Here is a 24,299-nt window from a genome sequence, read left to right on the forward strand (position 1 = left end):
TTTGGGTCTTCAATGTTGGGAAAAGCAGGGTGTAAACACATATCAGTTGTATATGAGAAGCTGCACTTGCCAAAATCCCCTCTTTTATACAACTTCTAGAGTTCCCCTTTGCACCAGATCAGTTCATCTACCTTTCAGTTCCTAGTAGAGTCAGGCTCGGACTTTGTGACTCGAAAGGTGAGCTCAGGAATGGTGCCTGGCAAAAGCAAGGAACGAAGCAGGGAAAGAGCTTCTCTACAGTTGCCTGTTGCAGGCTTTTACTTGTTTTCCACTCACTGCTGTTTCCAGGTAGGATTGACAGCCCTGGAGATAAAAGTGTCCTCTCCCTTTAACAGAGGCTTAGAATGCAGAAATGCAGCTGAAGCTTTTCATAGCCTGGAGGAAAATACCATCACTTAGCAAATAACATCACATTAAATTTCCATTCCCCCCTCCCCCCCCCCAAAAAAAAAATAATTGGCAATCTTATCAATACACCATGCTTATATACTTCTGCTAAGGCCACCTTCACATATATTTGTTTTATCCAAATATATGTGACTTGGCCACGGCCAAGTTTGGTGTAATGGTTAAGTGTGCGGACTCTTATCTGGGAGAACCAAGTTTGATTCCCCACTCCTCCACTTGCAGCTGCTGGAATGGCCTTGGGTTAGCCATAGCTCTTGCAAGGGTTGCCCTTGAAAGGGCAGCTGCTGTGAGAGCCCTCTCCAGCCCCACCCACCTCACAGGGTGTCTGTTGTGGGGGGAGAAGATATAGGGGATAGTAAGTCTCTGATTCAGAGAGAAGGGCAGGGTATAAATCTGCAGTCTTCTTCTCCTGGGTTTCAGATGGAGGTCTTTCACATCACCTGCTGCCTGGTCCTTTTTTAACTGGAGATGGAAGGGACTGAACCTAAGACCCACTGCATGTAAAGTAGATACTCTGCCACTAAGCGGCAGTTCCTTCCCCATAAGTTAATTAATGCAATGAAAACAAGCCTACAAGACACAAACAGAAAATGTAAAAGAAACAGTACAAATGAAAAACAAGGATTAAGATAATCATACCTATTAAAACAACTGTGCAACCAGGCAGATCCAAATCTACCCAAGTAGTTTTACCTTCTACAGATGGCTTGTGAAATAAAATGGTCTTGCACACAGGGTTGATCAGTTTCCTGGAGGGGTGGGAATGTCCTGTCCCATTAATAGAAGCTTAAAAGGTCGTTATTTGCCAAGAAAATTCACCTGCCCCATTTACACAATTCAATCTTTATTAAAGGGACAGGACATTTTCTCCAGGCCTGTTGGCAACCCTAATTGCACATCTTCCTCATATCCTCTGCACACCATCTGTTAGGCCATTCCAGAGAACTGCAGCTACCACTGAGAAAGCCTATGATGCAGCTGTTACCATAACGACAATCCTAAGAGAGGGCATGCAAAGAGAAGGCTGTCTGAAGAGCATAAAGTGGTGAGAGGACATCCATTTACTTGAAAGTAAATTCCATTCAACTTTTGTGTGTATTTGCCTATTTTTGAGATGTACTGCACCAAAGCATAGTGTGAACACTACTGAACTCAGAGGGTCTTACTTCTCAGTAAACAGACATAAAACAGTAGGGTTGCCAATCCCTAGGTGGAGGCAGGGGATCCCCTGGTTTGGAGGCCCTCCCTTCAAGGTCATCAGAAAGCAAGGGGGTGGGGAGGGAAATGTCTGTTGGGCACTCATTATTCCCTATGGAGACTGATCTATGGGTATCTGAGAATTGATCTATGGGTATCTGGGCCTCTGGGGGAGCTGTTTTTTGAGGTAGAGGCACCAAATTTGCAGCATAGCATCTGGTGCTTCTTCTCAAACCCCCCCCCCCCCCAAATTTCAAAAATGATTGGACCAAGGGATCCAAGCCCCAAAAGAAGGTGTCTCTATCCATTATTTCCAATGGAGGGAAAGCATTTAAAAGGCGTGTGGTCTCTTTAAATGTGATGGCCAGAACACTCTTTGGAGTTCAATTATGCTTGTCACAACCTTGCTCCTGGCTCCACCCCCAAAGTCCCCAGATATTTCTTGAATTGGACTTGGCAACCCTATACAACAGTAAGGCAGATTTTTTTAAATTAAACCCAAATGCTGTTAATCACTGATAGATCTAATAGGGGAAGGGAATTCAATAGTTACTACATAGCAGCTAGACTTTTGCATGACATTGCCAGCCATTTTTTATTTAAAGAAATGGCCTGTAGTTGTGACCCTTAATTCCAGAACCAAAAAAGATCATCGCAGTCCCTAATATAAGCTAAAATATGTGGTCTAAAATAGGTGCCTTTTCTCCCCCCCCCTCCCTTTTTGATAGAAACTCTTTCTTTTTAAGACCAACATTTCACCTCTGAGCTGATTGGCCCAAACTCACCTGCTTATCTTTTATAAAGAACTTCTATGGGGACAGGCTTGCTCAGCTTTTTGTTCTTTTACTCAGAGACTGTGTTTGGTGAGTTGTCTCTAATCCGTTTTATATCGGTTTGTTTGCTCTAATTGTTTTGCATCCGCAAGTCTGGTGGTTTTGAAAAGAACTTAGAAAGTATGGTTTAAATTCTGCTGCTGCTACTTTTGCTCAGATTCTGTAGTTTGAAGCACCCTCATTTATGCTAAAACTGCAAACAGCTGTGTTGACTTGCTAAGGTGGCGGTGGGAAACCCCAAACCAGTTATTTAATATTGCTAAGTAACTCCTCTAAGCTGGGGAGTCTTGTGAGCAAAAATTCTACTTTGCGAGCTACTGGCATAAATTAGTTTGTTGTGGGGCCATTTTTCCCGAGCTAAGGCAAAATGTGTGAGCTGGAGGCTAAAAAACTGTGAGCTAGCTCACACTACTCAGCTTAGAGGGAACTCCAATTGTTACCCTTGTCCTTAAAGGCTAACTTGGAAACAAATTCATTTGTTCTAATGAAAAAGGGTTTTGGGGAAAAAATCTCTTATAATCTGTATCTTAAAAGGGCAAGTGCAAGGGTGTGAGTGGTGCCATCAAATTATGACACTGGGTTAAAGTTACCCATTACTCTGATGCTTATTGAAGGAGGGGCTCTTTTCTTCTTTCCCTGTCTCACCGGACTGGTATGAAGTTAAAACAGCCAGGAAAAACACGAAATCCGTGGAGGAAATAGATAGCATAAACATTAGTGATAATCAAAGAGCAAGCCATTTGTGCTCAGCTGGGGGAATTGAAGGGGTAAATTGTTCAAGGCCAGCTGGTGAGTTTAATATTCTCACTCTCAAATGCTACTTGTTCTTTAAAATATTGCATTATCTTGGAACAAAGAGTTCTCCTGATCCCCATGGTCACTGGGGAACCCCTCACAGCCTGCAGTTTGGGTTGCCTTGAACTTCTCTGACTGGAGAAGTGGGAGTATGAAACTAGAAGAATGCAGAGATTCTCGTAACCTTTCATTTATGGATATAAAGTCACAAAGTAAACACAAGCTGAGTTAAGATGGGCTAAGAGCCATGGGTCTCTTACTGAATGGAAGCACCAGTGGATGCATGTGCTGAATGCATTAGAGTGGAGCTTGAAGTTCCTCACTGAAAGCACACAGCTGTCTTGAAATGTCTGCCTTTTTTCTATGTTAGGAAAGAGTTCCTTTGAAAATAATGGCTTTGGAAAGCAGCCTCAATGGAAGCAGTAGATCAGAGAAAACCCTTTCGCTGGTCTGGGGTAAGGAGTGTCACCTTTGGGTGTTTGGTTTGCCCTCTGAAATACAGCAGGGTGGAGTGGGAGGACCACGTGGCCACTTCTGAGATCTGCTTTTACACACAGGGTGTGAACTAACCAAGGAGATGCCAATCTATTCATTTGATGTCTCAGATGATGGGTCCTATGAACAGCAGCTGGCCTTGAAGACGGTATGTATCCTGCTAACCAATTTGGGTAAGGCCAGGGATAGAATTCTAGCAGGAGCTCCTTTGCATATTAGGCCACACACTCCTTATGTAGCCAATCCTCCAAGAGCTTACAAGGCTCTTTTTTGTAAGCTCTTGAAGAATTGGCTACATTAGGGGTGTGGCCTGATATGCAAAGCAGCTCCTGCTAGCATTCCACCCCTGGGTAAGGCCATGGGGGTGGCTATTCCATAGGAGGATGGACTCTGAATTTCTTATCTCTGTTATAGCCTGAGAATTCCTGTTTGGATTTTGCTGGCCTCTCTTGCAACTTGTAACTCTGATCTTTTTTTTCGAATATTCTTCTGTGGCTTTTGCACCAATTTTTCACTGTGACAGATACACGATTTTTAATATTGCTGCATTAAAATGTTGGCACTACATGTGTACCAATGATGTATACTGCACATGCCTAGGTGGTGTAAACTTTACAAAACAAACTATACAACGTACTTATAGAATGCTGGTGACTTTACAAAACTCACAGCAAGACGCTGAGACCCGGGACTGTAAACAAATAGAACAAAGGAAGAGAGGAACTCTTGCCTTATTTCAAGTGAGAAGGTTGGCAGTTTCCAAGGGGGGATGCCAGCCTCCAGGTTAAATAGGGCTGCCAAGCCTCAGGTGGGGGCAGGGGATCCCCCGGTTTGAAGACCCTCCCTCCACTTCAGAGCTATCAGAAAGTGCGGTAGGGGAATGTCTGCTGGGCACTCCATTATTCCCTAAGGAGACCGATTCCCATAGGGTATGATGGAACATTGATCTGTGGGTATTTGGGACCAGGGCTTTGTTTGTAGAACAAGCCCAGCTGGAACTCATTTGCCTATTAGATCTCACCATTGATCTCACCATTGTTTTACATAGGGTTTTTTTGTAGAAAAAGCCCAGCAGGGACTAATTTGCCTATTAGGCTACACCCCCTGACACAAAGCCAGCCGGAACTGTGTTCCTGTGCGATCCTGCTCAAAAAAAGCCCTGTCTCTGGAAGGGGGGCTGTTTTTTTTAAGTAGGGGCACCAAATGTTTAGCATAGCATTTGGTGGCACTCCTCAAAACCCCTCAAGTTTCAAAAATATTAGACTAGGAGGTCCAGTTCTATGAGCCCCAAAAGAAGGTGCTCCTATCCTTCATTATTCCAAATGGAGGGAAGACTTTTAAAAGGAGCATGATCCCTTTAAATGTGATTGCCAGAATGCCCTTCAGAGTTCAACTGTGCTTGCCACACCTTTGATCCTGGTTCCACCCCCAAAGTCCCCAGATACTTCTTGAGTTGGGCTTGGCAACCCTAAAAGTGCTGGGGATCCCCCAGAATTACAGTTCATCTCCAGACTACAGAGATCACTTCCCCTGGGGTACATGGATGCTTTGGAGGGTGGATTCTATAGCATAGTACCCCAATGAGGACCCTGTCCTACCCAGGCTCCATCCCTAAATCTCCAGGAGTTTTCTAGCCTGCATCTGGCAACCCAACCCACTTCCCCCTCCCTCCTGGTGGCCAAGGGGGAATTTGGCAAATGTATTTCTGACTACTGTAGCAGATGAAGTGTATTAAGAATGCAAGGCTAAGGTACAGCCTTGATTGACAGGGGATAAATAGAGGCACAAAATAAAAGGCTTGTGAGAAATGCTCCTGCTGTTATTAATGTGCCCTGCCATATTGGGAAGGGCTGTGTCTGAACTGAGCTCATATTCCAAGCTCTGTACCATTCCAAAGGAATGTGTGCTGCCATATCATTTGGCCTGACTGGGCTGGAGTGCTGTGATTTAATGGTGGTTGAAGAAAATGAGTTGGGCCAAGGATAGCAGCAGCAAGGAGCAAACTGCCAAGTTTGCCCCTTGGTTCAGCAGCTGCCTGTGATCTGTTAGTTTGTAGAGCTTTCTCTATAGTGGTTCAAGACAACATCTGAAATGATAAATCATCCTTGGCTAATTTGCAGCTCTGACTCCTGTAGAGCATCCTCACGGTTGAATCAATACAGTGTTACAGACGTGTTCAGAAATGTTTCTGGTCTTGCAAGCTTTGTGTTAAGGCCTTGATGGCACTTTCCCCCTTCTCTCTAAGATCTGCCTAGGGGAGAAAGCTAATGATGAATTTCATGTTGTGGAGATTGTGCCCCAAAAGAACAGCAAGGAATCGACTCCAGTATGCATCGCAAATTTGAAGCTTTCAGTTCTCCCAACGGTGAGTGCCTTGTTTGGGTTGTGATAACTACCCTTGCAAAAAGTTTTCCTAGCTAGCTACTCAAGCTTTTAAAAAACAATCTGTCTGGAGTGCCAGTCTAGATGGTCCCTTGGTGTCATCCAATGTATCTCCCAGTGGAGCTTGGCTTTGGAGGTAACGAGTCTGCAATACTTAAGTTGACATGACAGTTGTTAACAATGAGGGGCATCATAGTCATAGCACGCCTTATAATTTAGACTTGCCTGTTTTCCAGATCGCACCATTAGGACTTGATTTAAATCCACCTGTCACATTCAGACTGAAGTCGGGGAGCGGGCCAGTCTACCTTGCTGGACAGCACTTGTCAGGTAAACATTTGTGTTGTGTAAGTTGCAGTGATCTAGTGTTGCTCAAGGGATGCACAGTGTGTAAAATGCCATCTGGTTGCAGCCAACTTACAGCAGCCCCTATAGGGTTTTCAAAACAAGAGACAAACAGAAGTGATTTGTCATTGCCTGCCTCTGTATAGCAACCCTGGACTTCCTTGGGGGCCTCTCATCTACGTACTAACCAGGGCCCACCCTGCTTATTTCCTGAGATCTGATAAAACTGGACTCACCTGGGCCATTCACCTTGTGTAAAAACTGAGAAATCACTAGCCAAAGATTCTGACGACTTTCTAATGTACCTTATGGATGTTCTTGATGCTTCAGAGTGTTCCAGGGATTCTGTTAGAACATCTCAGGGAAGTGGATGGCAGGAACAATTTAAGAGTCATTAACCCACATGGTCACCAGCATTGCCTAGGTAGGAGGAGCCCCTGCAGTTTGTCCAACTGATAATTAGTGGTAGCCATACAGGAAGTGCCCCACGTTGGACTCCATGCTGAGGAAACTCAGATGCTGCACTTAATCTAATGGTTTTCTATAGATCTAAGCAAGTCTAATTTCATGCTGTCAAACCATCTGGAAGAACATTCAGGTAATGGTCATCAGGCAATTGCAGAACCATTGGCTGGAACTGGAGGTGAAGGGCTTGGATTGATAGTAAGGCAGGAACTAAGGCTGGTGTTCTCAGAGCTGTGAAGACTACATTATGTTTCAAAGCAGGCTTCATCACAGGCTTTCCAGCTCCCCTGGTGGAGGTGAGGGTCTCCTGCTGCCAGGCCCCACTGCCCAGCTGCTGATCAGGTGATTGGTGGAGAGAGGAACTTGCTCCAAAAAAGAGGAGACTCTGCTGATGTGCAAGAATGTGCTTACATCACTGCCCATATGATCCAAAAGTCAGGTACATTAGGATGATACTATGGCATTTGGGCTAAAAGCCTATGTAGAGGCCAAATATACCATAGAGGTTTTACCCAAATACCAGAGAGTCATCCCAGTGTGAAGATGTCACTTCCAGGTCATGTGGGCAGTGATGTGGGCATGTCACAGCACATTGGCAGAGCCTCCTTCCTGCTCCCTGTTCGTGCCCCTCACCTATCCCCCACTTGTAGCCATGAAGGACATCAATAATGGCAGCTCTGGGTGGGGGAACAATGTGAAAACTGAATTATCTGAAGTGCCACAGACAACTCCTCTAAGCAGATTTCCCCAAGCCAGATTAAATGATGGGAATTCATGTGCCAGGCATGTGGGATTCAGTTTCAAATCCTGGTATCTTGGCTGGCTTGGCTTGATCCTGTACTAAAGGCCCACTGAAACCTAAAGTGCTTGTTTCTATCTTGATAGCTTAACGTGCCATAGTTTTTTTTTGCAGCTGCCAGAGCATGGAATGATAGTGAAGTGGAGGAAGAAGAGTCCTTGGAAGATGAAGAGATGGAGGAATCTGCCACAGAAGAGTCTCCAGTGAAGCTCATCAAGGTTCCAGCCCCCAGGCGTTCTTCTGCAGACAAGAAGGAGACAGAACCAGCTGCTCAGGAACAATCTCAGGTAAAGCTACATTCATTCTCAGGAGAAAGGCTTCCTCTGTAGATGACATTGGAATGAAGAGCTAGTGAAATACATGGGCCTGTTCTGTTGTGGGATAGTTGGCCCAGAACACTTAACATGATTTTTGACTGAGCACAACTTTAGATCAGAAGTCTGCCAATTAGATAGCATCATGCCTTAATTGTAAAATACTGGTAGATATTTCAGGAAAGGAATTCTAGCCTTGAGGGATGCTGGTCTGATTCAGCAAGGCTACTTGGTTGCATAGGGGATTTCGAAAAACTGAGCTTCTGTGAATGAAGATCATCTACATTTGAGAGCTGGACAAAATTCTCAGAATAAAACTTGAAGAAGGCTCAAACAGAATTCTGGAGCTGCCTGAGAGGTGGCATTAAAATGTTCTAAATAAATTCTCATCACCTTGCTGAAGGAAACTTGCTTGAGGTAAAGCAACTGTGGTTAAACTGGTGTAGAACCAGTGTTTCAGGAGTCCCCAGCATGGTGCCAATAGACATCAAGCGGCCTGCTAAGTATTTTTAAAAAGTGTATGGGGCCAAGTAGGGCTTTTAACCAGGAAGGCTTCTGATTGGTTGTACAGATTTTTTTTAAAAAATATTGCCTTAGCCATAGTTGCCACCACAGCTCAAAGATCTTCACTCTGTGACTGAAGGTAAATGGTGACAGGCATTTTGTGTCAGGTTCTTCCTCCTGTGGCAGCCATTTTGTGGTTGTTCCCGCCACACTGTTTCAGAATTTGAAAGGTGCTTGCAGGCTCAAAAAGGTTTTGGACCCGTGCTCTATATTTTTAGATGATCCCTAAGCTGTTTTCTGCCCCACTTTAAAACAGCTTGCTGTATTTGGTACTCTTATTTGGACTTTATTTTGACTTCTACTGGAAACAAGTCTATCAATAAACACCCTGAATCATCTTAGAATTTGCTTTTTGTTGCATACCAAGTAACTCAAGATCAGCTTACTTGCCATATTTTTGCTCTGGGCTCTTGTTTAGAGCCATAAATTAATTGGGTATGAAGGTAAACCCAAGATCCTGCTGCCCTCACCCCCAGTTTCACTGCAGTAGGGTTCAACTTGATGAATCTCATAGTCTCTTGCCATGGCTGATGAACTTTCCAGGTGTCCTTAAAAGATTTTCTTTTCCCTGTATCTGTGTCCATTAAAAGTGTTTTGTCTTTATACAGACAAAAGGAGCCACCAGGGGGAGGAAGGCAGCAAAGAAATAGATTAACATTCAGCAAGGTGAGGATGCTGTGCATGTGTCTGTTCTATTATCTTGATGTTCAGCATCTTGGCAGGAAAAGGGTACCTTCCAGAGGACAACACTGTATCCCCTGGCTTGATATCGACAGAAATATAATGTCCAGATCATGTGAAGTGATGGTATCGCTTAACTCTGCTCTGGTAAGACCTCACCTGGAGTATTGTGTTCAGTTTTGGGCACCACATTTTAAGAAGGATATAGACAAACCGGAACGGGTCCAGAGGAGGGTGACGAAGATGGTAAGGGGTCAGGAGACAAAGTCCTATGAAGAAAGGTTGAAGGAGCTGGGCATGTTTAGCCTGGAGAGGAGGTGGCTGAGAGGTGGTATGATCACCATCTTCAAGTACTTGAAGGGCTGTCATATAGAGGATGGTGTGGAAGTGTTTTCTGTGGCCCCAGAAGGTAGGACCAGAACTAATGCATTGAAATTAAATCAAAAGAGTTTTTGGCTACACATTAGGAAGAACTTCCTAACTGTTATAGCGGTTCCTCAGTGGAACAGACTCCCTCAGGAGGTGGTGGGCTCTCCTTCCTTGGAGGTTTTTAAACAGAGGTTAGATGGCCATCTAACAGCAATGAAGATCCTGTGAATGTTGGGGGAGGTATTAGTTAGTTTCCTGCATTGTGCAGGGGGTTGGACTAGATGACCCTAGAGGTCCCTTCCAACTCTATGATTCTACTCTTGGGGGGGGGGGGGAGGGTCAACGGAAGAGACTGGAAGCCTTATTACTAGAACTTCTCAGGTGTGAATATATGCATATCTCAGTACAAAGCAGCAACCTCTATAGAATATTGTCTATTGTCTGCTTAATTTTATAGCTAACTCTAATTTGTATTTTTCCAGGAGGTGGAACAGGAGTGGGAACAACTTGGCACTGCTTGAAAGAAATAAAGGATGCATGTTCTATTAGAATCTGTTCTGTGTATTCAGAATCCCACCTTTTTGTTCACTTATAGGATCTTCCTAGACAGTAGAAGGAATGTGTAGCTTCTTGTTTCTGCCTTCTCCAAAATTCAGTGATACTGTTCACTTGGAACCACCATATGCAAATCCTGACTTAGTAATTTTTTTTAAAAAACAGTAAGAATGACTGGAAAGTGTGAGTTGATGGGGAGAGGAGCCCAAATTACTTCATGCCTGGGGTTCCATATGCACCTTTTCCTAGGAATAAGCAAGTTTTGAAATTTCTGTGAGCAGGTGACGGGAGGCTTTCTTAAAAACATCTGAAATAAGGCACACATGCCTTCTCCTGATGCTTTTGTAGCTGTTTTGTAAAACCCCAGACATTAGAATTACTGACATTTGTAACAAAGCTTATGGAGTATAGTAATACCACTTAAATTAGCTTGTAACCCTTGTGGTGTTGTGGTTTAGGGTTGCTAATCCCCAAGGGAGGGGCAGGGAATCCCCTGGTTTGGAGGCCCTCTCCCCGCTTCAGGGTCGTCAGAAAGCGGGGGGAGGGGAGGGAAATGTCTGCTGGGAACTCTGTTATTCCCTATAGAGATTTATTCCCATAGAAAATCATGGAGAATTGATCCGTGGGTATCTGGGGCTCTGGGGCGGCTGTTTTTTTGGGCAGAGGCACCAAAATTTCAGTATAGCATTTAGTGCCTCTCCCCAAAATACCCCCCAAGTTTCAAAAATATTGGACCAGGGGGTCCAATTCTATGAGCCCCAAAAGAAGGTGCCCCTATCCTTCATTATTTCCTATGGAAGGAAGGAATTGAAAAGGTGTGCCATCCCTTTAAATGTGATGGCCAGAACTCCCTTTGGAGTTCAATTATGCTTGTCACAGCCTTGATCTTGGCTCCACCCTCCTGAAGTCTCCTGGCTCCATCCTCAAAAGTCCCCAGATATTTCTTGAATTGGACTTGGCAACCCTATTGTCGTTTCAAGACTGTGTTCTGCACTACACTCCAAGCCTTCACACAGATAACAGATGTAGTGTAGATACATTCTAAACTACCACTATGGCTTAGTGGTTGCAGTCATCTCTCAGTCTGGCAGCAGCTGAAAACTTTTTAAACATGCTTGTGTTGCTAGGTGCTCCTGCCTTCTACTTTATTATAATTTGGAAGACTGCCCAATGCGATGTACATAGAGTAATTCCTAGAATAAGAGATGAGTGAATCTTCCTGGCTACTGGCCACAACAAATTTAGGAGAAAATAATCATGGGTGAAACTAGCCACCGATGCACCCAAAGCTGCCTTATACTGAATCAGACCCATGGTTCATCAAACTCAGTATTGTCTATTGGCAGTAGCTCTTCAGGGTCTCTTTCACATAAACTTCTACCTTGTCCTTTCAACTGGAGATACTAGGGATCGAACCTGGGACATTTGTGCATGCAAAGCAGAGCTCTTCCACTCATCTGCAACTAGAGATGGGCATGAAAGGACTAGTTCGTGATGAATTTTGTCTGGTTTGTGGTTCACGAACTGAAATTCATGGCAAGTCAACTGGCATGAACTTTCAGGTGGTTCGTGAATGAATACATTTCTAAACAGATTGTCTGTTCAATCAAAATATTTACCAAACTTCAAAGGCAGGATGTGGTTCACTGTACTTTTGGTCCATGTTGCTTGCAGGGGATCTATTCTATATCCCGGGGGTGGTAAACGGTAGCTCTCCAGATGTTTTTTCCCTACAACTCCCATCAGCCCCAGCCAGCATGGTCAATGGCTGAGGCTGCTGGGAGTTGTAGGCAAAAAATATCTGGAGAGCTACCCCTGCTATCCTTTGGAACCTGCACCTGATGTTCAGGAAATTTCCACTTGTGTGTGAGAGAACAGATAATTTTATCATAGCGATACATTGTGGTTCAAAAACTAGCCAAAGCTGCTTTGAAAGTCTCTTAGTCCTGAAGGACAGAAAGAACCTTTATAAAATGTAAGAGAAACTGTTAGTGACATGGAAGATAAGACTTGGGAAGAAGTATAAGGCATATCAGAGGAATTATTTAACCTTTGTTTGTTCAGGAACAGAAGATTTGGTTCTGTAAGTTTGCCAACTCTAAGCTGGGAAATTCCTGGATGTTTTGGGGGCAGAGCCCAGGAGAACACTCAGCTAGGTGTAATGCCATGGAGTCCACTAGCCATCTTCTACAGGGGAACTGTTTTATATCTGGTCCAGTTACACAGGCTTGTTGTGAAGATAAAATGGAGGAGAAAAGAATGGAGGAGAAAAGAATGATAAAAGCTGCTTTGAGTCTTTGTTGGTGAGAAAGGCAGGGAGTATATGAAGCAAAATCAGTAAAATGAATAGCTCTGCATAGATGCCTTGTTGATAAGATTTTATTTTCTGAATGTCATTCTGCAAGGAATAGAGAACTGACTCATCTGGGTCTTGATAAGATCGCTTATGGCTTATGGCTCTGCTGAAGTTTGCTAAGTAATGGAGAAATGGCCAGGATTCTGTTTTTCAGCTTTGCAGCCCCGCTTTTCTATATCCAGAGTGAATACCAGAAATAAAAGTATGATGAGGGAGACAAATGTTCAAAGACAGCAATCTCCAAATAGCCCACTGGCTAGCACTGATCAAGAAAGCCCCCATGGGGGAAATAGAATGATCACAAGAAGAACATTATCCAGTCTCCCTGGAAAGCAGCTGATCCTTATGCAAAGAAAGAATTAAAGCAATTGGCATAGAAGAAGAAGAATTGTAGATTTGTACCCCGCCCTTCTCTCTGAATCAGAGACTCAGAACGACTTACAATCTCCTTTATCTTCTCCCCACCCCACAACAGACACCCTGTGAGGTGGGTGGGGTTGAGAGGGCTCTCACAGCAGCTGCCCTTTCAAGGACAACCTCTACAGATAGCTATGGCTATCCCAAGGCCATTCCAGTGGGTGCAAGTGGAGGAGTGGGGAATCAAATCCAGTTCTCCCAGATAAGAGTCCACTCGTTTAACCACTACACCAAATAGCACCATAAACTTTTAAAACAACTCAAATATGTGTGATTGCTATTTTTGATTTTCCAAATGTATTCTTATAATGCAACTATCCAAATATACATACATACCAAATTTAAGTTCAACCAGATCTAGAGGCGTCACAAAGACTTCATAACACACAAATGCAATACATCATAAAGTGCAAAAGTCAAATCACATGGAGAAAGGCAGAAATCACAGTGATTTTAAAACCCCAAAAGGATCCTCAAGAAGTAGGATCATACAGACCAATTAGCCTATTGAATCAGGATTATAAAATTTTTGCCAAAGTAATGGCCAATAGGCTTAAAAATATTATACAAAAAGTTATAAAAGAAGACCAATATGGTTTTGTAGAAGGTAGGAACATTGCACATCCAATCCGAAACATAATAAATGTCTTGAGCCATAACAAGTCCGGGAAATTGGCGTTATTGAAGCTAGATGTTTATAAAGCCTTTGATACATTGTCACATAATTTTTTGTGGACAGTTATGGATAAATATGGGATAAGTCAATCAACAATAAGGGCATTTAAGGAGATATATAGAGAAGGTACAGCTGTAGTTAGACTTAATGGAGAACACACAGCACAATTTGCAATCCAGAGGGGAGTTAGGCAGGGATGCCCGATCTCCCCCTTTTTCTTCATAATGGCAATGGAACAGTTAGCCCAACGTCTTAGAAACTCGGGGAGAATTGAAGGATGTCATTTAGGCAAGGAAGAAATTAAGTTGAACTTGTTTGCAGACGATCTGATTATAGTCATGGTTAATCCAAAAGAAGCAGTAAAGGAGATACAGATTATATTAGAGGACTTTGAATCAAACTCAGGACTAAAAATCAATATGGCAAAATCAGAAATAATGTACATTAATGTAAAAAAAGAGGAAAGGAAAGAGATTCATGAACGAACGGGGATAGGACTAGGGGTCAAGAAAATCAGATATTTAGGAATAGACTTAGTCAAAAATGTTAAAAAGTTGGTAGAAAAGAATTATAACAGAATATGGAGTACGATAGTAAAAGATATGAAGAGATGGGGCAAGAAGATGTCAAACATAACAACCAAGATTAATACAGCGAAAATGTTTTGGACTTCGAAACTATTGTACTTATTCCAAACGATACCTTTAGAAATTAAAAAACAAAACTCGATAGTTGGAACGCGAAAATAAAAGAATGGATATTCGGTAGCAAAAAAAGTAGAGTTTCAAGGCATTTCATATATGCGCATAATACAAACATGGGTTGGGGGGCCCCAGATCTGAGGAGTTACTATGAGTCATTTCAATTAAAAGCATTAATGGAAATAGGAGAGGAAAGGGAGAGGAAGTGGGTAAGAGTAGAGAATGAGGCAAATAATGGAATAGGGAATTTAGGGGTTTTCACTGGACGCAAGATCAAAGTTAACATATTAGAAACAGGACCGAGGAAAACAGCACTAATGATTTGGAGAAAATGGCAATTAAAATGGTTAAAGGGAACATCTAAACAAACCCCATTAGAGGCCTTGGATGAAAAGAATGACGATAAAGGATGGTGGAGATTACTCAGTAAAAAAGGGTATAACAAGCTACAAGATATGTTAGTTGGGCAGACACTCAAACCATTACAAACGCTATACGATGAAATAGGTAGGAAATATTGGCTGAAAATAACAGGATTATATAACAGAATTAGGAAGACAATAGAAGACAGACTGGTGACTGAAGGAGAACCAATGGAGGAGTTGTTAAAAGGGATGATAAAAACAAAGAAAGGGACAGTAGGAAGGATATATAGGAAAATGACGACGGATAAGGAGGAGATAAAAAATTTAGTTAAAAAAAAATGGAGCTCTGAAACCAACTTAGCTGATAATGTATTTGACAGTCTCAAGAAAGGTATACATCAGCTCAAAATGCATAAATTTAGAGAACTGGAGTTAAAGTTCCTCACAAAATGGTACAGAACACCAGCAACATTAGCCAATATGTTCCAGGGTTTGAATTCTAACTGTTGGCACTGTGGAAAGAAAAAAGGATGGTATTCCCACATGTGGTGGGAATGCTCAGAAGTTAAACCCTTTTGGGAAAAGGTAATAGAGCATATCCATAACTTTTTTGCTATAAGACCAACGATAGATCTAGATTTAATGTTCGGGAGCATATTAAATAAATACGGAATCAATAAAGAAGGGCTGGATCTATTCAAAGCAATGGTGCTAGCTGGCAAGGCTGTAATAGCCTTTGGCTGGAAGGATAAAACCAAATGGACGGAGCAAAACTGGCATAATTATTTATTTGAATATGTTCAGTCGGACATTATAGCTATGCTTAATCGTGATGAACAATGGGGGTCAAAAACAAAAAGGATAAAGGAGAAATGGTATCCATATTTAAAGTGGTCACTAGAAGGTCAACGGCGGGACATTCGGTGGAAGCTTCTTAATTTGTGCCCCTGGCTAGAAAGTTGAGCACGCAAGGGAGGGAGGGAGGGATTAGGGAAGAGAAAAATAGATTGATGAATGTGATAGGAAATCAAATCCTATGTATTAAAACATTCTCATCCCTATCGTCAGGGCAGGAAAAGCTCGGAAGTGACAAGAATATGAAGGTGAAAGAGAAAATGGACTTAATAAGGCCTAGAAGGAGAAGACTAAAGAACGACGGTACTACTTGGAAGCAAGAAGACCTCAATATGGACTGATATAAGAACATTTAAACTAAAAGGACCGAGCAAGAATACTTTGTAAAGGGAGATAGAGATTCAGATGTATACTCTGTATGAGAAAAAGGATAAGCTCAATGTAAATGACTAAAACAATAAATATATTCATATATATATAAAGTGCAAAAGTCCACATGGGATTTCTAGATAGTAGGCCCATTCTGAAGTGTTTTTCTCAGTGGACTGCAAAGTAAAATATGGCTATGAGTTGTATATATAGCTATCAATAAATGCTGCAAACATATTAAGTCTTACCCCTCAAGGATGAGGGAATTACTTATTTAAATTCTCAAAAAACCACTGCATCTGAAAAAAAATAGAAAAATAATGCTAAAAACTTCCCACGGTTTCAAAGTTTCCCCATGATGTCTACATTTTCTATAGATCGTAACTCAATACTGAAATTATTTATAAGCAAGGCACCCTCCGGAATACTTTTCCTCATAGAATGAAGCTTTACAATTCCAATGTGGTATTGCCTTGCGTAAAGACTGACATCTGCAGGTGACTTTAATAGAACTCAGCTGTGATTTTCCTCCTTTTATTCTTAAAGACACAGTACACATATATTCAGCATGGATTCTCAACTTTTTACAGAAAAGCAGGAATACTCTATAGACTGATTCGATCCATATGGTGCTTGTGCTTTGAGGCAAAATGGCCAATAAGCTTCCTGACAGAGCAATGCCTTTTTCCTCATCTTGCCTGCATGACCAGTGCATGGGAGTAGGCCAAGTAGGCGGCCGCCTAGGGCACCACTTGGCCTAGGGGGTGCCACCAGGCACCCCCTCTCCCCATGTGCAGTGTGTGTGCTCCTTGGAGCCTGCCTTCCCCAATGGAAAGTAGGCTCCATGGATCACAGATGCTGCCTGGCCGGTTGCATGTTCCTGGGGTCTGTTACAGACCTGGGAAACGCAAAAGCAGATGGTGCCTGCGCAGTGTGCTCCTCGGAACCCGGCAGGGGTAAATTAACCAATTGTAAAAGCTAAAGAAGAGCCAATTACAGCGTCTAAAAATTGGCTCCTGTTGAAGTTGTATGTTGTCATTCATCCATCCTACTTTACTTTAACAGAGCCATGGGGTGGGAGCCATAGCTCAGTGGTAGAGCATCTTTCTTGCATGCACTAGGTCTTGTCACTGACACCTCCAACTAAAAGGATCAAGTAGAAATGGTCATGTGAAGGTCTTGTCCCTGGCAACTCCAGCTAAAATGATCAAGTAGTATTCTCACCATGTTTATTGCTTAATCTCACAATTTTTTTTTTAAAAAATTAAAATTAAAAATAAAGAACTGTAAATTAAAACTGTAAGTAGTTTCAAGTTTCTCCTACAAGTCTCTGTTTTTTAAATTTCAGGTGGGGGGGCGCTACTGGGCAGATTGCCTAGGGCACCAAAAGCCCTAGCACAGACGCTACTTGCCTGTCATACAGGTGTCCTCTCAATTTTTCCAGCACAAGAGCCAGTTTGGTGTAGTGGTTAAGTGTGCGGACTCTTATCTGGGAGAACTGGGTTTGATTCCCCCCTCCTCCACTTGCACCTGCTGGAATGGCCTTGGGTCATCCAGAGCTATCCCGGGGGTTGTCCTTGAAGGGGCAGCTGCTGTGAAAGCCTTCTCAGCCCCACCCACCTCACAGGGTGTCTGTTGTGGGAGGAGAAGATATAGGAGATAGTAAACCACTCTGAGTCTCTGATTCAGAGAGAAGGGCAGGATATAAATCTGCAGTCGTCATCGACCAGGGCTTTTTTTGTAGCAGGAACTCTTTTGCATATTAGGCCACACACCCCTGATGTAGCCAATCATCCTGAAGCTTACAATAGGCCCTGTAATAAGAGCCCTGTAAGCTCTTGGAGGATTGACTACATCAGGGGTGTGTGGCCTAATATGCAAAGGAGTTCCTGGTACAAAAAAAGCCCTGCTTTCAACCCTTCTTCCTCTTTCGTGCAACCACAAGGGAGCAACCTTGGACAAACCATGAAATTCTCTATTTCAGTCCACCTGACTACACATCCTTTGCCTTAATAAGGAAATAGGCTACAGTTAATCAGTCAGGGGAGGGACTGTTCTGCTCCCATCTTGTGCCTTGCTGATCAGGTTTTTGTTTTCCTGGATGCTGTTCTGTGAGGCATGTGGAACAGACTAATCCAGGACTTAATTTTATAGCGTGTTTCTCTGCTGGAGTCTGCTGAGTGGAGCAAAAAAAAAAAATGACCAGGATCTTACTGTTCAGCTTGGCAGCCCTCCTCTGCTATATCCAGTGTGAGTACAAGAAAAAAATATATAGTGAGGAATATAGGGGACAGTGACAGCCAATGTGTGGATAAAGCTAAGCCCTTTCCAATGGTCCTTCAGCTAGCATTGAACATGGAAACTCCTCTACATTTCAAACATGAGGATTGTGAGGGGAACGTCACCTTAGCTAGCAGCCAGAACTGCAGAAACTGCCTCCTGTATGTACACATTATAAAATGCCCTCATTCTGCCCTCCCTCCTGATGGGATATACCACCTATTCAATTTTGTAGTACTTGAATGGCTTGAGGACAGGACTGGCATCAGCACACCCTAATGTGGGGCAGCTGCCAAGGGCCTGGTCTTCCAGTAGCAGGGATGCCAGTCCTGAGGTTAGACCTGGAGATCCCCTGGAATTACAGCTCATCTCCAGACTAAAGAAATCAGTTCTCCTAGAGAAAATGGATGCTTTGGAGCAGGGGTGGCCAAATTTGACAGGAAGGGAGGGATGGAAGGAGGGAGGGGAAATACGTTTTTTTAAACAATGCAGATTCAAGTCAAACAAAGCCGATAAGGACAATAACAAAACCAAACCAAAAACAAAAGGACTAAAGTTGAGTGTGGTAGTGAAAGGAGAAAATAATTAGAGGGAAAACTTCTGTTGTGCCCCCCTTCCCTTGGTGCCCTAGGAATTGTGTGTATTTTGCTTAATGGTTAATCCAGGGCTGTCTGTGTAAATGTACTTCACAGAGGTTCCTGTCCTCCCCAGGTTTTATCCCCAAATCTCCAGGAGTTTCCCAACCTGAATCTAGCAACCCTCCCCTCCTCCCCCTAGCAGGCAGAGGAGGGGAGAAGGGGTCCTAGACACACTTTGTGACCAGGCCCATCAAAACTTGGAACACTTTTCTAGTTCAGTAAGTCCATACTGCTGGAAAGAATGTGGACAACTTGGAGATTATCTGCACTGCTGGCTCACCTGTTCTTATATTCAATCTTTTTGGGAACAAATTCTTAAACAAATACACACAATAACTGGTACTGAAATCCTACCTAATCCTGACTACCTTTTCCTCAATGGTTGGAAGTCTGATTCTTGCCCCTCATTTAGATTTATATCTTAAGCTACCTCAATTCTTTTATTCATGGCAAAATCAACTATAGTTTCACACTGGAAAGTCAAATGTCTCCCAGATTTTATCACTATGGTGCAAAAAGTTATGGGATACATATATCCAAACTCTCTGACAATTTATCATTTTTTATTTCTCAAAGAATTTTGAGGCAATCTGGTTCCCCATAATAGAATATTTATCAAAATATGATTATTCTCGATTTGATTGATACACTCAGTTTATGGTAAACTTACTGGATTTTAAATTCCATAGACTATAGACTTTTTATTGAAAAAAGTGTTTGAAACAACTGTGATCCAAACATTGAAAATTACCAGTGCAATACAGTGCAATAGTTATAAATTAATAGACAGTAATAAAAATTCAGCATTTTAATTAACAAATGTCTGTTTAAAAAGCAGCTTGCCAGCAGGAGGTTTCCCACTATAGCATAGGGTTGGCAGGTCCCTCTTGGCAACTAGCATGGGATAGGAGTGACTTCCAGTAGAAAAAAGGCTTAGGTCACACCACCAGTGTCACACAGGATGTGACATCATTATGTCAGCAATTTCTGGGTGATGCTCTGATATTTGGGCAAAACTCTATGGTAAAAATCAGCTTCTATCATAGAGTTTTTGCCCAAATACCAGAACGTCACCTGTAAGTTGCTGGTGTGATGGTGTCACTTCCATTGCAATGCTGGCAATATAAGAACATAAGAGAAGCCATGTTGGATCAGGTCAATGGCCCATCTAGTGCAACACTGTGTCACACAGTGGCAAAAAAAATATTTTATATATATATACACACACACACACACAAACACTGTGGCTAATAGCCACTGATGGACCTCTGCTCCATATTTTTATCTAACCCCCTCTTGAAGCTGTCTATGCTTGTAGCCGCCACCACCTCCTGTGACAGTGAATTCCACACGTTAACCACCCTTTGGGTGAAGAAGTACTTCCTTTTATCCTTTTTAAACTGACTGCTCAGCAATTTCATTGAATGCCCATGAGTTCTTGAGTTGTGAGAAAGGGAGAAAAGTACTTCTTTCTCTATTTTCTCCATCCCATGCATTATCTTGTAAACCTCTGTCATGTCACCCCGCCGTCGACGTTTCTCCAAGCTAAAGAGCCCCAAGTGTTTTAAGCTTTCTTCATAGGGAAAGTATTCCAACCCTTGAATCATTCTAGTTGCCCTTTTCTGGACTTTTTCCAATGCTATAATATCCTTTTTGAGGTGCGATGACCAGAATTGCACATTCCAAATGAGACCGCAGCATCGATTTATACAGGGGTATTATGATACTGGCTGATTGTTTTCAATTCCCTTCCTAATAATTTCCAGCATGGCGTGGGCCTTTTTTATTGCAATCGCACACTATCTTGACATTTTCAGTATTATCTACCATGACCCCAAGATCTCTCTCTTGGTCAGTCTCTGCCAGTTCACACCCCATCAACTTGTATTTGTAGCTGGGATTCTTGGCCCCAATGTGCATTACTTTGCACTTGGCCACATTGAACCTCATCTGCCACGTTGTCGCCCATTTACCCAGCCTCAACAGATCCCTTTGGAGTGCCTCACAATCCTCTCTGGTTCTCACCACCCAGAACAATTTAGTGTCATCTGCAAACTTGGCCACTTCACTGCTCACTCCCAACTCTAAATCATTTATGGCCTAGGGCATTTTTTTTACAGGCATGTCCCCCCCCCCCTTACCTGCCAGCTGATCAGCAGCTGTGTGGCAGGGCCTGATGGTAACCCTACTGTACCAGGAGATCTGGCAACCCTGGAGGAACTGTGTGGATTGATGATGTCACTGGTAGCCCATTTTTAGGTCAAGTAGACCAAGTAGAGAGGTTTTGAAAAAGAAGAATCTGACCATTGGTGGTGCTAATCTAAACCAGGGACTCCTGTGACTGCCACTTTCTAAGAAAAATGTGCTATAGAGATCTGATTAGAGGGCTTCCAGCAAACTGTCTGGTGTGCACTTTAAGGTCAGAGTCAATAGAAATTACTTTCTTGTTTTCACAAAGCTGAAGCTCTCAAATGCGTTGTCTGCAAAATGCTCACTGGATGTGAAAAAACTACAGGAGTGACCTGTGAAGCCTTACCTGGGCAGCAGTGTGTGGCTACCCGTGTCTTCAAAGGTATGTTTATGCCACTATGAACATAAACCCTGGATTAGTTTTAAGCAGTGGTTCTTTCACATAACTGGTTGGTAGAGCTGCCTACCAACTCTGGTTTGAGAAATTCCTGGAGATCTGGACCTAAGCATGGGGAAGGCAAAGTTTAGGAGAGGCAGTTGCTTGGTGGGGATATGATGCCATACAAACTGCCTTCTAAAACTGCCATTTGCTCCAAGGGCACTGATCTCTGTAATGATTAGCTGAAATTCCTGGAGGACCCCAGACTCCACCTGAAGGTTGGCAACCCAGTGGCTAGAGAGCCGGTTTAGTGTAGTGGTTAAGTGTGCAGCCTCTTATCTGGGAGAACTGGGTTTGATTCCCCACTCCTCCAGTTGCACCTGCTGGAATGGTCTTGGGTCAGCCATAGCTCTGGCAGAGGCTGTCCTTGAAAGGGCAGCTGCTATGAGAGTCCTCTCAGCCCCACCCACCTCACAGGGTGTCTGTTGTGGGGGAGGAAGATAAAGGAGATTGTGAGTCACTCTGAGAGTCTGAGTGGAGGGTGGGATATAAATCTTCATCTTCTTCTTCTGCATACACAGTATCTTCCCAGGCCCTTAAGTAGCCTTCTAGTATCTGTTCTTTTCTTTCATCCCATAATCAACATTCATCCTTCTCAAGGCTTGCATTAGAATATACATCACTTCTGTGTTTCTCTGAAGGTGACACAGCCACACAGCCAACATCACTCCCCATTTCCCTGCCCCCGACCCCCTGCTGATTGCAGGCTTGGTTTGGCAATGCTATCCATAGATGAATGAGGATTAGAACCAATGTTTCCTCTAAGCTGTGGAGTCTCGTGAGCCAAAAATCTACTTTGTGAGCTACTGGCATTAAAGTTGTGAGCTACTGCATAAATTAGTTTGCTTTGGAGCCATTTTTACTAAGCTAAGACAAAAATGTGTGCGCTGGAGGCTAAAAAACTATGAACTAGCTCACACTAACTCAGCTTACTCAGGGAACACTGATTAGAACCTGGGTCTCCAAAACCCTAACCAGCCCTCTAACCACTACACTGCACTGCCCTCCAGGCTACAATATTGTGGTACTGGAAAACTGATCATAAATGCTATTGCAATTTTGAGTGCAATGAATTTAATGCAATGATATTTTAATGTTGGTTGGGATTTGCACAGTTAACAGAAAAAGAGAATTCCTAACCCTGTGGCCTGGCCTGTAATGCACTAATGCCTTTGTTTCCACCTCACTGCAGTAAAGATACGAGATTTTACCCTGAAAGGCTGCACTTTGCCAGAGGACAATCATAAATGCAACTCTTTTAAAGAGGATCAGATCTGGGGCACTATCAATACAACGTGCTGTAATGACCAAGACCACTGCAATGAATGAAACCCACACCAAGTCCGCATCATCCGCATAGCTATCAGTCCAACAGCAGTTCCTTCATGACAGTCTTGGAATTCTTCTAAGATGCCTCTGCTGTGCTGTATCGCAGTTTGAAGAATCGCCATTAGATGAGATGATGGTTTATGTGTACTTTTTGTTTTACCATACTAATAATTATACAATTAAAATGTTCATAATTGTAGATTTCTATCTTGTGTTTAAGGAAGCCTCGTGGTACTGCAGTACTGCAGTCTAAGCTCTCTTCTCATGACCTGAGTTCGATCCCGGCAGAAACTGGGTTCAGGTAGCCAGCTCAAAGTTGACTCAGCCTTCCATCCTTCCGAGGTCAGTAAAATGAGTACCCAGCTTGCTGGAGGGAAAGTGTAGATGACTGGGGAAGGCAATGGCAAACCACCCTATTAAAAAGTCTGCCGTGAAAACGTTGTGATGCGACGTCAACCCAGAGTCAAAAACGACTGATGCTTACACAGGGGACTACTTTTACCTTTTATCTTGTGTTTAACTGTGCAAATGTTTGCAGCTGAATATTCTTGGGTCCCCCCCTCCCCACCACTGGTCCTTGAGAGTTTAAGTTGCAGTGTAAATAATATTAATCTTTTGGTTTAAAATACATTTGGTTAACATTTGAATTTTCCCACCCACACAGCAATCACTTAGGCTTTATTGATTTCTTGCAACCAGGGCTTTTTTGTAGCAGTAACTCCTTTGCATATTAGGCCACACCCCTCTGATGTAGCCAATCCTCCAAGAGTTTACAGTAGGCCCTGTACTAAGCACCCTGTAAGCTCCAGGAGGATTGGCTACATTGGGGTGTGTGGCCTAATATAAAAAAAAAGTTAGTGCTACAATAAAAGCTCTGCTCCCAGCACTTCAGAGCAACAACATTGAAACTGAGGCAGATAACCCACGTGGAAGCTGTCAGAGACTGGATACTTTACTACAGTAAGACTGAGAGAAACACTTCCCTATCTTGCCTATCTTAAGATGCTGCTAAGCTTGTCAACCAAACTGGCATTGGAGCAAAGCCAGACACCCCCCCCCGCCCCCTCTTATTTTCAAGGTTTGGTCTTATTCCTTCTCATCCATCCCCTGGTTTACTAAGTTCTAATGAGATCTTGGCACAAACTAAGTAGAATAATAGAATCACAGAGTTGGTAGGGATCTCTAGGGTCATCTAGTCCAACCCCCTTCACACTGCAGGAATTATGTGCTGATACAGCCCTTCCTTCGCATAATCTGCCTAAATTCACAGAATCAGCATTGCTGCCTGATGGCAATCTAACCTCTCTTTAAAAACCTCCAAAGAAGGAGAACCCATCACTTCCCAAGGAAGCCTGTTCCACTGAGATACTGCTCTGTCAGGAAGTTCTTCCTAACATTTATAATAATAATAATAATTTTTTATTTCTATCCCGCCCTCCCCGCCGAAGCAGGCTCAGGGCGGCTTACAACATAAAATACACT

The 24,299-nt window shown here is 43.0% G+C and overlaps 2 protein-coding genes across 5 annotated transcripts; both read left to right on the forward strand.

The window, feature by feature from the left end:
* The first annotated feature begins 1,212 nt into the window (after nt 1–1,212).
* On the forward strand, nt 1,213–10,198 carry LOC132580101 (nucleoplasmin-like). Of its 4 annotated transcripts, none has more exons than XM_060250736.1 (9): nt 1,213–1,453; nt 2,352–2,468; nt 3,604–3,688; nt 3,791–3,876; nt 5,974–6,093; nt 6,347–6,440; nt 7,834–8,006; nt 9,206–9,263; nt 10,130–10,198. In XM_060250736.1, the coding sequence occupies exons 3-8, from the start codon at nt 3,625–3,627 to the stop codon at nt 9,245–9,247; spliced, it is 579 nt and encodes a 192-aa protein (XP_060106719.1). In that variant the 5' UTR covers nt 1,213–1,453; nt 2,352–2,468; nt 3,604–3,624; the 3' UTR covers nt 9,248–9,263; nt 10,130–10,198. The 4 variants fall into 4 exon arrangements, with proteins under 4 accessions (XP_060106719.1, XP_060106718.1, XP_060106721.1 ...); XM_060250735.1 differs by having other exon boundaries at nt 1,340–1,479; XM_060250738.1 differs by lacking the exon at nt 1,213–1,453 and adding an exon at nt 2,043–2,077.
* Nucleotides 10,199–18,005: 7,807 nt separating this feature from the next.
* On the forward strand, nt 18,006–22,932 carry LOC132580589 (prostate and testis expressed protein 14-like). Its single transcript, XM_060251498.1, has 3 exons — nt 18,006–18,191; nt 21,318–21,431; nt 22,681–22,932. The coding sequence occupies exons 1-3, from the start codon at nt 18,140–18,142 to the stop codon at nt 22,815–22,817; spliced, it is 303 nt and encodes a 100-aa protein (XP_060107481.1). The 5' UTR covers nt 18,006–18,139; the 3' UTR covers nt 22,818–22,932.
* Nucleotides 22,933–24,299: the final 1,367 nt, after the last annotated feature.

This window comes from Heteronotia binoei, chromosome 12 (assembly GCF_032191835.1).
Source record: "Heteronotia binoei isolate CCM8104 ecotype False Entrance Well chromosome 12, APGP_CSIRO_Hbin_v1, whole genome shotgun sequence".
NCBI classification, from domain to species: Eukaryota; Metazoa; Chordata; class Lepidosauria; order Squamata; family Gekkonidae; genus Heteronotia; species Heteronotia binoei.